Source organism: Urtica dioica, chromosome 3 (genome assembly GCF_054948205.1).
Source record: "Urtica dioica subsp. dioica isolate 48M chromosome 3, U.dioica_male_clone48M_v1_H2, whole genome shotgun sequence".
In the NCBI taxonomy this organism is placed as follows: domain Eukaryota; kingdom Viridiplantae; phylum Streptophyta; class Magnoliopsida; order Rosales; family Urticaceae; genus Urtica; species Urtica dioica.
In genome coordinates, this window is record NC_142758.1 from 41,087,337 (window position 1) to 41,099,713 (window position 12,377).

Genomic DNA, 12,377 nt, shown 5'->3' on the forward strand with positions numbered 1-12,377 from the left:
TGATCTATATATATATATAATGTTATTACACACCTCTTTATTTCTCTGAGGATTTTTATAATGCAAAATTAATTAAATTCAAACTTCAGTTGAAGTTGAAAAAGAAACGAATAAAATAATATATTGTTTTTACTTCTTGGCTTCCACGTGCATCTACTGATTATGACAAAACATACACATACATACATACTATATACACATTATTATAGCAGAACTGTTTTTCACTATTAACATTTTCCGTTATGTCACCAGTATCGCTTATTTTTTGAAAATCACATAAATAATCTTTAAAACTTACAAAATTTCAAAAACGACTTTAAAAAATAAAATTACAAAATTCCAGAAACGACTTTAAAAAACGAAAATTCCAAAAACAAATCTAAAAAAACGAAAATTCCAAAAACGACTCTAAAAATGAAAATTCCCTACACTAACTTTAAAACGATAACAATTATTAGCCGATTAATACTTTTATAATTCAAATTACTTATGATCAGTACAATTATTGAAAACTAATGAACATATAAGTAATGATGTTGGTTAATCATAATTTTTGTGCTGCTAAAAAAAATTGCGTTCATAATTACAACTAACTATTTCTAATTTTTTTTATATCTGAGTTATTATTTAATTAAAATGATTTTAAATATATATTAAAAAGTGGTAAAAAAAATGCTAATTTTTACGTATGACAAGTGACAACCATCACTTGCAAACCGTTCACAATATTATTTAAACTAAAATTTATCAAGCCTCCCGGGAAACGACGGGGCATATTACTTGTATTTTATAAGTGAAGATAATTATCAAGCCATTTCATTCTTTTTCCCATAATATACATATATTTATTACTTTTCCTATATCATCTTTTACAACATTTCATAATAAACTAGAATAAGATAATATTTCAGGAATAGATAATGTTCTAAATGCCAACAGATTTTGTGTAGTGTCTAGGTACTTGTTAATGTAAATATTTTCCATATAAAGACAAAAGAAGGACTAGGTAAGATATTTCTAAATAAATCCTCTAGTAATGTAATAAATTTACCTTTGGTCGACTGATTACAATAGATGATATAATATCAGCAAGTGGTATTTGGTGTTTCTTTTTTTCTTTTTCTTTTTTTTTTCCCCAAAAGTCTTACAAAAAAAAATCCATACACGTGTCCATAGCTTAATGATGATAACAATTGTTGTAACTGGTTGTGGTTCTAGAAGAGTTATTAAAGTAGTTACAATAAAAGGTGCAATAGCGGTTACAATAAAAGGTGTAGTTTCAAAATCCCAAGTAACAAGGGAATTAAAATTGAGTGCATACTTAGCCAAGAGGTGGGCTTGATTGTTACTAGCCCGGTGACAAAATGAAAAATTGCAAGAGGAAAACGAAGTTGTAAGGTAGCAGATGTTGTCGACAATGAAACCCGATTCCGTAAACGGCGAAATATTGGAGGAAACAAGATGGATCACCAAAAGACAATCAGAGATGACGGAGATATTATCCAAGTGTTTATCTCGGGCGAGCTTTATGCCTTCTAAGATCGCAGAGGCTTCCGCGATGTCGGGGGCGAGAATAACATGGGCTTGCGCTATGTGAGAGGCTAAGGTTGTACCTGTACTGGTTCGGAGAAGCACACCAAAACCACAACGGTTTCTCCGAGAGCAGATGGCAGCGTCGACGTTCACGTGAGTAGTGGCGGTGCAAGGTTGCAGAATTTTGTAGGGGTTCTTGGATTTAGTCGGAAGTCGAAATTGATCTGGGAGGCGCAGCTCGTCGAGGAGTTGAGAAGTCCAGTCTATGAAGAAGCGAGGATCGAGACGAGTGTGGTTGTTGAGGACTTTCGGTAGGTCCATCTTGACCAAGCGAGGGCTGTGAAGAGATGAAAAGATTCTGGGTCGAGATGGTATGCTACAGTAAGAAGCATGCTGATTGGATCTGAGGAATTGCGCGGGTCAATGGCGTGGTCGAGATCGCAACTTTTCCAAAGAGCAAAAGCATCGGGACATGTCGAAATGGCGTGAATCGCTGTTTTGGGAGTGGATCTGCAAAATAAACACCGAATCATTAATAACTTTACTTTTGGCTAGGGCGTGGTTTGTGGAGAGGTATCCATGACTTAATTTCCATAATAAGGTTTTGATTTTAGGAGTGAGTATAAGCCTCCATAGGGATTTCCACCATGACCCCGAAGAGGTAGAGCTCAAAGCAGGGGATGGGTATTTTTGGGTGAAGGCAATTTGATATCCACCTTTAACGCTATATTCACCATCTCGAATCTAGTGCCAATGGAGACGATCGCTAACGTCAAAAGCGGGGCAAGGAATGCTAAGAATGATGGCAGTATCATCGGGATTAAAGATAGCTTTGATAAAATCAGCGTTCCAAACGCCATTTCCATGACGAAGATCCATGACACGAGTGTCTTTGGGAAGGTAGGGACCCTCAATGAAGGAGAATGTGGAAGGCCGGGGGATCCATTTGTCATTGATGACATTAATGCTTTCACAGCTTCGAACTCTCCATCTAGAACCCGACATGATAAGATCTCGACCCCAAAAGAGGCTATTCCATGAAAAGGAGCCTCATCGGTGAGGTTTGGCTTTGGTGAATGGGGCGTTGGGAAAGTAACATGCTTTGAGAATGCGGGAGGTTAGAGAGGTAGGATTTCGGATGAGTCGCCAAGCTTGTTTAGCAAGGAGGGTTCAATAAAGGCTTCTAGATCTCGGAACCCAAGACCACCATCGTTTTTATTTTCGCAAAGGGTTTGCCAAGTGCACCAATGAATTTTATTTTTTCCATTGGTAGATCCCCACCAAAATCAGGGTAAGATTCGATGAATTTCGGTGATGAGACTTTGGGGAGGCGAAAACAGCTCATGGCATAGCTAGGAATGGCTTGGAAGATTGATTTAATAAGGAATTTTTTCCTGGCTTGGGAGAAAAGTGAAGATTTCCAACCTCTTATTTAATTACAAATTCGTTCCTTTTGTGTAAGTGAAAAGAGTTTTTTTTTTTACCGACCGGAAAAGGCGGGGAGGCCTAGGTATTTCTCATGGCAAGGAACAATTCATACCCGAAGGGTGTTGGCAATGAAATTGTTGTCAATGGTGCCCACAAGAAGAGTAGTAGTGTCTATTTATGTACATTTGATGTAATATAGTCTCACGAAGACTCTTGCTTGTAACTGCTGAATTATTAATAAAAGTTGAAACGTTCATTCATTCTTCTTTGTCTGTTTGAAGCTTTATGATAATCTATAGTCTTTAGTCCTTAAACAAACCTAATAACATATGAAGAGACAAATGTAGATTTGCATGAAAAACTCTTCATGGTTTGCTTAAAACAATATATTCGCAATCTAAGGATCAAAGGACTATTGATCTCACTACGGTTGTTAGGATAATCTATGATGTCTGGTTATGGGACCTTAAGAGTTGGAGACTCTATAGTTCTTCTAGGTATCTTCTGAATGTACTGAATTGACCAGTGCACTTCTAGAGACAGAATAAGAACAAACCATTTAACCTCTTATGTCTCGAAGTAACTACGTATGAATTGCATCATGCTTACCTCAATCCTTAAATGAGACATGTCATTTCATAGCTTACGTATTCTCATTTGAGAAAGTCAGAGTTCGGATTCACTATGTGATTCTGAACAGGACCTATTGGTGAAGTACTAAGCTATGAAGATGTCATGAGTAACTTTGTGAAGATCTCATAGATATGGAATTCATGTATAAGATTGCTGAAATGCAATGTATATCACATCATGCTTTGTTCCTTGGAATGTGAATAAATGAACTCGCCAATGTCCAAATGGAGTCATGACTCTTTTGGATGAATCAATGTGACTTGTTAGCTCCTCGTCAATACATTGTTTCTAACTTATTCACAAGCGACAAAGGAGTTGAGGAAATAACAGCTAGACGGGTAAAATGGTAATTTTGTAAATCCCGACTAGCTGATGATATTCATGAAGGGTAAACATAGATAATATTCAGTGGTTCCACTCATCACAATTAAGTTGAATTCTTGAGTAGAAAATAAATTCATTTGAACCGAGAGATTCTCAATGTCAACTCTTTAGTGGAGTCAGTTGACATTAATCTAAACTTGGAAAAGGTTTGTGAACTTTTGAGTCCAAGTATGTTAGCTCAAGCTTTGTTCATTTGGATCCATGGGGTCACTGTCACAAGTCATATCGAGTAGGATTAGTTAAACTAGAAGCTAAGTCAAAACAAGAATGAGACAAGTTTTACTAAAATTGTCTAAAGGGTATTTTTGTCTTTTTGGACATAGGACGAAATGAATGTCAATAAATTTTTTGACATTGTCATATGATGACAAATGAAATACTCGACCATGATAAGTTATTTGGGCCTTGAGGATTAATTTCATTTCATGGAATTTTACTTGAAAATTCTTAATGGGCTTTTCTTATGTTGTCATGAACAAATGAAGAAACATCTAGAAGGTCTTTATAGAAGCCTTCTACACGTCCAAACCCAAGAGAAAGAGAGCCAATTTTGTGCATTAATGTATGAAGATACTTGCCAAAAGAAAAAGAGGAAACAAATTTCCTCCAGTAGGAAAGAATTTTGGGCGGCCAAGGCTAGGAGAAGGCAATCAGAAGAGGAAACAAATTTGCTTCTAGAAGCATAGTGATGGCCGTGTGAAATAAGGCATGGGAGATCAAATATTTTCTCATGAATATGTGATATTCTATAGAAGAGGAAACTACATTTTTGAAGGTAATCTCTCTCCTATAAATAGGGTCTTCATTCTCATTGTTTCTCATCCCACATAAGTTAGAGATTGAGAGCTTATCTCTCTAGACATTGTGGCCGCCCCCTCTCCATCTCTCTCTCTCTGGTTCTTTTCATTTTTGTTTTGGCACATAGGTCTACATTTGACCTAGTGTTTTAGCTCTTCGACTCTTAGACTTGTTCTTGAGTCGTCGTGTTTAAAAGTGCCAACACACTAATTCCTTCTTATCTCAAGTGATTTATGTGATAGAAACTTTCGTGGTTACTCGAGTTCCCGAAGAACGAAGAAAGACGAGCTGCGTGGGGAGACGAACGTTTCAACCTTCCTAAGGCTTCTCAACGTTGAAGCTTCACAAATGTTAGTAAACGAGTAATTCTCTTTAATAGTTTTAATTTAAATATAAACATGTGTTTGTTCTTTGTCTAGGTTAGTAAAATTGTTTTACTTGTTTAAAATAAAATTTTTATTTTCCGCCGCCTGCTCGAAGCGTTAAATCTTTTCTTAAACCTAGATCAATTCCAACAGAAATTTGGTGATCGATGAGATATTTGTGGGCTCATGTGGCTGAAAGAAAGGCCGTGATTTTGGTGAAGGTCTTGGGCTTCTCGGAGGAGGAATGATAGGCCTTCGGCACAAAAGAGATAAAGAAAGGGGGATAGGGGGTCATTTCTTCTAAGGCCTCGACTAGGGCTGATTTTTCCATAAAAGACTCCATTAAGGACGAAGGAATAAGTCACTTGTGATACAATTCATGATCTCGAGAATCCAACGGTCATGATAACCAAGACGGCGCATCATGGTTTCAATGAAAGACCACTTAACTCGATCAAAGGCTTTAGAAAGGTCAAGCTTGAGGGCTGTGTTTTGACCATTTCCAAATTGACCAAGTTTCATCGTATGGAGGGATTCCAATCCAAGTATGGCATTGTCGAAAATAGATGGTTTTGTATATGACGCAGCGGAGGCTTATAGGTCGTAAATCTTTCATGTATATGGGCTTAGTAGTTGTGGGGTTAGACTGATAAGGGTGTGGTTGATTTCTTTTGCCGATCAATTATCATTGAGAACTCCAAGGCAAACCTGAGTGAATAAGTCACCAAAAGTGTCACAATGTTGTTGCAAGAAGCATGCCGGGAAGCCATCAATACCCGATGCTTTATGGGGAGGCATTTTTAAGAGAGTTTTCCAGATCTCGCCGTTACAAAAGAATATCATTGGTGGCTGGAGTGATTTTGGTGGGGACACAATCGAGAATGGCCGAGGTTATGGATGGGTTTGTGGAGCGATATATGGTTTAAAAGTATTGGATAATAACCTCCGACATTGAGTGAGGTTGGTCGTGCCATATGCCATTGGAGTTGAAAAGGCCGGTGATCGTGTTCTTCTTCTTGCGTTGGGAAGCTTTTTAGTGGAAGAAGCGAGTGTTGTGATCGCCGTGTTGGAGCCAGGTGGCTCGACTTCTTTGACGCCAATACTTCTCTTCTTTGCCGAGGAGGTTGTTGAGGAGATTTTCTTTACGGCAGAAGACATGGACTATGTCGAGGCTTAGGTTTGCACTTGTTGCTGCGAGCTTGTCTTTTTGGCTATTAGTAGTGTTTTGGAGGGCGCGAAACTTATCCCGATTCCAGGTACGGAGATAGGTCTCACAACTCAAGAGCGCTGCCATCCATTTATGGAAAGGGTTCGAGGCCATAATGGAGAGTTTTGTGTTTCGGATCACTTAGAGGTCTTCAGGGTCTTCGGCCCAAGCTTCTTCATAATGGAAACGTTGGTGGTGAAGCTTTGTGTTTTGGTTTCGGGTACTCAACCCATTACAATGGAGGTTGATGAGAGAGTGATCCAAGACTAAAAGTTGAGGTGGCGGACAGCACCGCAGGGATAAAGTGTCTTCCATGAGGTAGTGGCGAGAAAATGATCCGAGGCAATCTTGGATGAGATCATCACCAGAGGTGTGGAACCATGCAAAGGAATCATGGGCTGACCCACGATCGTGGAGGCTATAGTCATCAATAGTGTTTTTATTCTATTCATTTGGTGTTGGGGTCGTGGGCAGCCTCCAAGTTTTTTTGTCGAGTGAGTGATTTCATTGAAATCCCCAACACATATCCATGGTCTGTCAAAGAGATGGCATAGGTGGCGTAAAAGGGTCCATGTATGATGGCGTTGTGAGGCGTCGGGATTACCATATATACCCGAAATTTATCGGTGGGGTTGATGATGAAGGCATCAATATGACATCGGGAGTAGGAGGAGATTGAGACTTGGATTTTGTCGTTCCAAAGAAGGGCCAAGCCGCCGCTTAGACCAACGCGGTCGATAACAAGATCATGGAGGACGTTGATTGCTCTTTTGAGGGAATTAAGCTTTGAGGAAAAAAATTAGTTTCAGAGAGAAAGATGAGGTCGGGAGAGAGAGAGAGAGGATGTTTGTGATTGAAGGGTATTGATAGTCCAAGGATTCCTAATTCTTTGAAATTCCAGCAGAGGACTAACATTGTGACTGGTGAACTTCTTCACTAAGGTTGCCGATAGATCGTTTGTTTGTGCTGATGAGGAATTAGGGAAGGCAGAAACTTCAAGAGCTTGGGGTGTTGTTGTGCAAGGTCCAGGAGTGAGGTTGGCGTCGGTTGGAACATTTTCAGAGGTGGGGTGTCACTTGGATTGGTGAGGAGGAGGCGCGGTTTCGTGCTTGATTTTTGAGAGAGATATTTTTTCGGGGAGTTTGTTGTTGTTCTTTCTTTGCAATTTTGGTGGTTTGGTCACGTGAGTTGGAAAGTTTGCTTTACTTTTTTGGGATATTCGGTTCAAGGCCAGAAGAGACGGAAAGAGTGGTGTTGATTGGTGTCAAGTGTTTAGCAATGGTATGGGTGGTGTGATTTGAGAATTTTAATGTGTTGGGTTGAATGAGTAGGGTGGATAGGGGTATCGGGCTTGGGTTTTGCGGGTAATGAGGGAAAATGGGTCCTTCGATGGGTACATTAAAGAGTGTGGTTTGAGGTGGATTTTGGAATTTAGGATTGGTATTAATGAGGGGATTAATTATGGGAACGGTTGGAGAATCAAGATTTGGTTCATTGGATTTGGGGTTTACGGTGCTTGGGGCTTTCACATCATTGGCTGAGGACGGCGGGGTTGGGATTGGTTGGCGTTGAGGGTAGTGATATCTGATTTGGTCTTTAGAGAATCGGTCGCAGTGGCCGTGCTGGTCGGAGACGGTGGTCCGGTTCGCAAGGTATGTTGGTCGGGTGTTTCGACCGTCAACGGAGTTGACAAGGTATGTTTGGTCTGTTTGTGTTTGCGCTTGGAGGAGAGATTCCAGTTGTGGTTGGGTTCTGGGTTTAGGTTGGAGTGCATTGGAGACAAATTTTGGGTTTGGGTTTCATGTATTTGTGGTTAAGGGATTTTATCCTGTGGGTTTTGGTTCGAGGTTACGTTTGGACTCGCAGCTTTTTTGGTGACTTCGAAGCAGTTTAGATGAGTGGGATATGAGTGGAGCCATGTCCGAAGAGCGGAACCACCTCATCTCGGCCATCTGTAATGATAACGAGTGGTTCTGTGCAGGTACGATTATCGTGGCCCAACATGCCACAAGTAAAACACATGTAGAGGAGTTTTTCATAATGGAATTGGACCCAAATTTTTGTGTTTTGAAGAGAGATGAATTTGTCTGTGTATAAAGGTTTATGGATGGGGACTTCAATTTTAAATCTGATGTAGTTTTGAAACAAGGCTTGTTCGAAATTATCTAAAAATTGGTTATATAGCAATCTAAAAGTATAAATATAGCTAGTTCGCTAATTATTTATTATGAAATTGTATTATGATTGTGAAGAAAATAACTAAAATTAATAGGATCGTGCATATTGAATATGATTAGTTAAATAATCTCGCTTTCCAAATTTTAATGTTTTTATCGGATTAGATAAATAACACGTTGTCATTAGGCTATGACAAATAGGGTTAGTTATCATGTAAAATATGATTATCAAAGGATAACATGGATAAATTATATTTTGTAATTATGTGGTTTTTTTTTACCTTACGAACAAATTATGAACATTGTTAAAGACATTATTGGAAATGAATGCTTGGTAGCTATCACAAATGAAATTTTTTGAAGCGGGAGCTAAACATATAATCCATTTTTATCAAGCAGAATTAAATCTCATTTAAATCTCTTACATTCAAATTTAAGTCGAAATTCATAAAAATTAAGAAAATAGCTTAAACTCAAACAATACGCATGCGTTTTTTTTTTAATAGTTTCTTCTCTTTTTTAATTAAACATATTTTAATTCTCGTATTTAAACTCCTAAATTTTTGTCTTCAATTGAATTGATTTGTGTACGTCTCCTATATAGTGCACGTATGTTCCGTTAGTTTGAGTTATTTATTTAATTTTTAAATAATTTAACTAAAATTTCAATGCAAGAAATTTAAATGGGCTCGTAGCTAACTGCACCTTAAATACATATTTATTTTTGTTAAAACGGATGAAAACTCTCATTTCAATTCGCGACCATATAACTAAGTGGTAGTCATGAGTTTATATAAGTCTCGTAGTACATCAGTCTCGTTGTGTTATATATATAGGGAAACTTGATAAAGCAAGCTTAGTGTAGCATGTGATTTGAAAACCAAACCATATTTTGGTTCCCTTAGGAAAACCAAGCATATCACCATGTAAAATGTCAAAATTACCCTTAAATGAATTTTTTTTTCAAAATCAATCCTTCACTCACTCCAGTTGTCTTTTTCAATTCAGAAACCAAAACAAAAGAAAAAAAAACGTGCAGCCCACAGCCAAGCACCTTTCCCTTTAAAAAAAAAAAGAAAAAAAGAAACCATCCTCAGAGCCACTCAGAGCCCTAGCCCGCAGCCGTCGTCGCCACTCAGAGCCCTAGCCGTCGTCGCCAGTCCAGCAATCTCGCGAACCAACAGAGCCCTCCAGCCGAGTCGCGAACCAGCCGAGCCCACAGCCAAGCACGCCCATCTCCACGCTCGTCGCAAACCCCAACGCACGACAAACCCGAAGATATATGGGTAAGTTTCGATCCCTAATTCGATGATATTTTGTAAGAGATTTGTTTGATTTCCTGAAAAAAAGAGTTTGAGTTCGTCATGTTGGATCCAGAAAAAAGTCCGAAATTGTTGTCTGTAATTTCGAAGTTTATAGTTGTTATTTCGATTTCATTTCGAAGATTTCGATTCCCAGAAAAGATTTCGTTTAAACTCAAATTTTTTGGGCCTTCTATGTAGTTAAACAGTTGAGAGAAGAAAAATGGGTAAGTTTCGATCCCTAATTCGATGATATTTTGTAAGAGAGATGTTTGATTTACTGAGAAAAAGAGTTTGAGTTCGTCATGTTGGATCCAGAAAAAGTTCGAAATTGTTGTCTGTAATTTCGAAGTTTATTGCTGTTATTTCGATTTCATTTCGAACTTTTTAACCTGTACAGATTTGACTTCTAATGTATACTTTTTAACTTCTTAACAGGTTCAAACGTTAATATAAGTTGTTTATTTGATGGTACTTGGGTGAACAAAGGTACAAAATGGGAATATACTAATGAATCGCGATTCGAACTCCGTGCACTCGCGAAAGACTTATCTCGGGCGGAGCTATTAATCGCTATGTACGAAGCTTTTTGTGTCGACGAGTCGTTATACGATTTGAAACTTGAAGCTGCGTATGTTTGGGCTGGAAGACCAATGCCTCCTCTCATTTTGGCATCGGACGCTAGTGTGACGGAATTTATGTTAGAGAATTCTGGTCAATCCAAGCTGAGGATTTCCTTATGCGTAACCCCCGTGAAAAGAAACATTGTTGATGCAGCTCTTGATACAACTCCAAGCAGGGCAGTTTCACCAACCCCAAATTCTCAGGTAGCATGCTTAGGTATTAGCGTCGAGGTGAATGATTTTCAGGCGCCATGCGATGAAGAGGGTGATGAGGAAGGTAAGGATGGTGATGATGAGGAAGATGAAGATGGCGATGATGAGGAAGATTTTGATGCAAGCGGATTCTATTGTGAGGATGATCCGGTTATGAATGATAATGATATTCCCATGTCAGAGCCAGTATCGGCGACGCCTCATAAGAAGTCAAAATTATGGGATGCACATGTTTCAATTCCCGATTCGGAGGAAAATGTAAGTACGCCTTCATCCACTGGCAGTTCTTCGGACATATGTGTTGGGCAAAATTTTGATAATAAGTTTGATTTGAAAACTAAAGTTGCCATGCTTGCAATGAGAAAGAGCTTTCAGTATAGGGTCTTCGAAACAAGCAGGAGTCGGTGGGTAGTCAAGTGCAAAGCTGGTGATTGTACTTGGAAATTGAGAGGGAATAAACTACCAAACAGTGATATGTTCGAAGTGAGTGTGTATGTTTCTACACATACTTGTTCGATTGATGCCCCTGCTAGTGGCCAACTTCAAGCTGCACCATGGATTGTAGGACATGTTATCAAGCATAAGTATAGTCTTCAATCGACATCATATACACCAAGGAACATCATAGAAGATGTACGAAAGGAGTATGGGATAAATTTGAGTTACGAGAAGGCTTGGAGATGCAAGGAGACGGCAATTAGGTACATAAGGGGTACACTTGACGAGTCATACAAGCGGTTACCTGCTTACTTCTACGCATTAGAACAAAAAAATCCAGGTTCGGTTACTGACCTTGTTCTTGACTCCGGCAGTCGATTTCGGTACTGTTTTTGGGCCCTTGGAGCTTGTATACGGGGATTTGCATCATGTCGACCTGTGATATGTATCGATGGTAGTTTCTTGAAGACAAAGTACGGAGGGCAGATATTATCGGCGATTGCATTAGATGCAAATGACCAATTGTTTCCACTTGCATTTGCTGTTGTAGACACCGAAAATAATCACTCTTGGACCTACTTCCTTCGGAAACTGAGAGAGACCATCGGTTCCCCGCCAGATCTTTGTTTCATATCAGACAGGTACTTAATTTCGAAGATTTTAGTTTTGTTTCGACAATTTTGGAATGTTATTTCAGAGATTTTAGGTTTTCTGAGAAGTACATTTCGAATATTTTAGTTGATCTAATATTTATGTTTCAAACGCTTTGTTTTAGGCACGCGAGTATCCTTCATGCTATACCGGTTGTGTATCCAGAGTGTTATCACGGGATCTGCTACCAGCATCTAAATATGAATGTTGCTCATGTGTTCAAAACCAATGTTTGTGGCCCAGAGATGTATGGCGCATGTTATGCTTGGAGAAAATCTGTTTTCCATGCTCAATTCAAGAAGCTAAGGCGTAAAGATCCAAACCTTGCTAAATATCTGGAAGACATTGGAATTGAAAGGTTTGCTCGGTCGTACTTTCCTGGAAAAAGGTAAGTTCACAAGCAGGTAGTACTTTATTTCGAAGATTTTGGTTTGTTTCTTAGATTTACAATGCGACTTCGAATATTTTAACAACAAGTACAATTTATTGACGAGTAACTACGCGGAAAGCTTCAACAAGAGGATAAAGGACGCTAGAACATTCCCAATTTGTAGCATGGTGGAATGCATTCGATTTACTCTTCAAGAATGGTTCTTCAAGCGAAGAGAAAAATCTGGAAATGCGAA

The 12,377-nt window shown here is 38.9% G+C and overlaps 1 protein-coding gene across 1 annotated transcript; it reads right to left on the reverse strand.

Moving 5' to 3' along the window:
- Positions 1 to 1,177: 1,177 nt before the first annotated feature.
- Positions 1,178 to 1,854, reverse strand: LOC149402810 (uncharacterized). Its single transcript, XM_089608536.1, has 2 exons — positions 1,322 to 1,854; positions 1,178 to 1,214 (listed from the first exon to the last, which is right to left on the reverse strand). The coding sequence occupies exons 1-2, from the start codon at positions 1,852 to 1,854 to the stop codon at positions 1,178 to 1,180; spliced, it is 570 nt and encodes a 189-aa protein (XP_089464662.1).
- Between the last annotated feature and the right edge of the window lie 10,523 nt (positions 1,855 to 12,377).

Excerpts from the sequence above, each read along its gene's own strand:
- LOC149402810 (XM_089608536.1), bottom strand. The coding sequence starts at position 1,854 with ATGGACCTACCGAAAGTCCTCAACAACCACACTCGTCTCGATCCTCGC. Across the intron at positions 1,215-1,321 it reads CAAGCCCACCTCTTGGCTAA|AACCACAACCAGTTACAACA; the intron begins GTATGCACTCAA and ends TAACTCTTCTAG.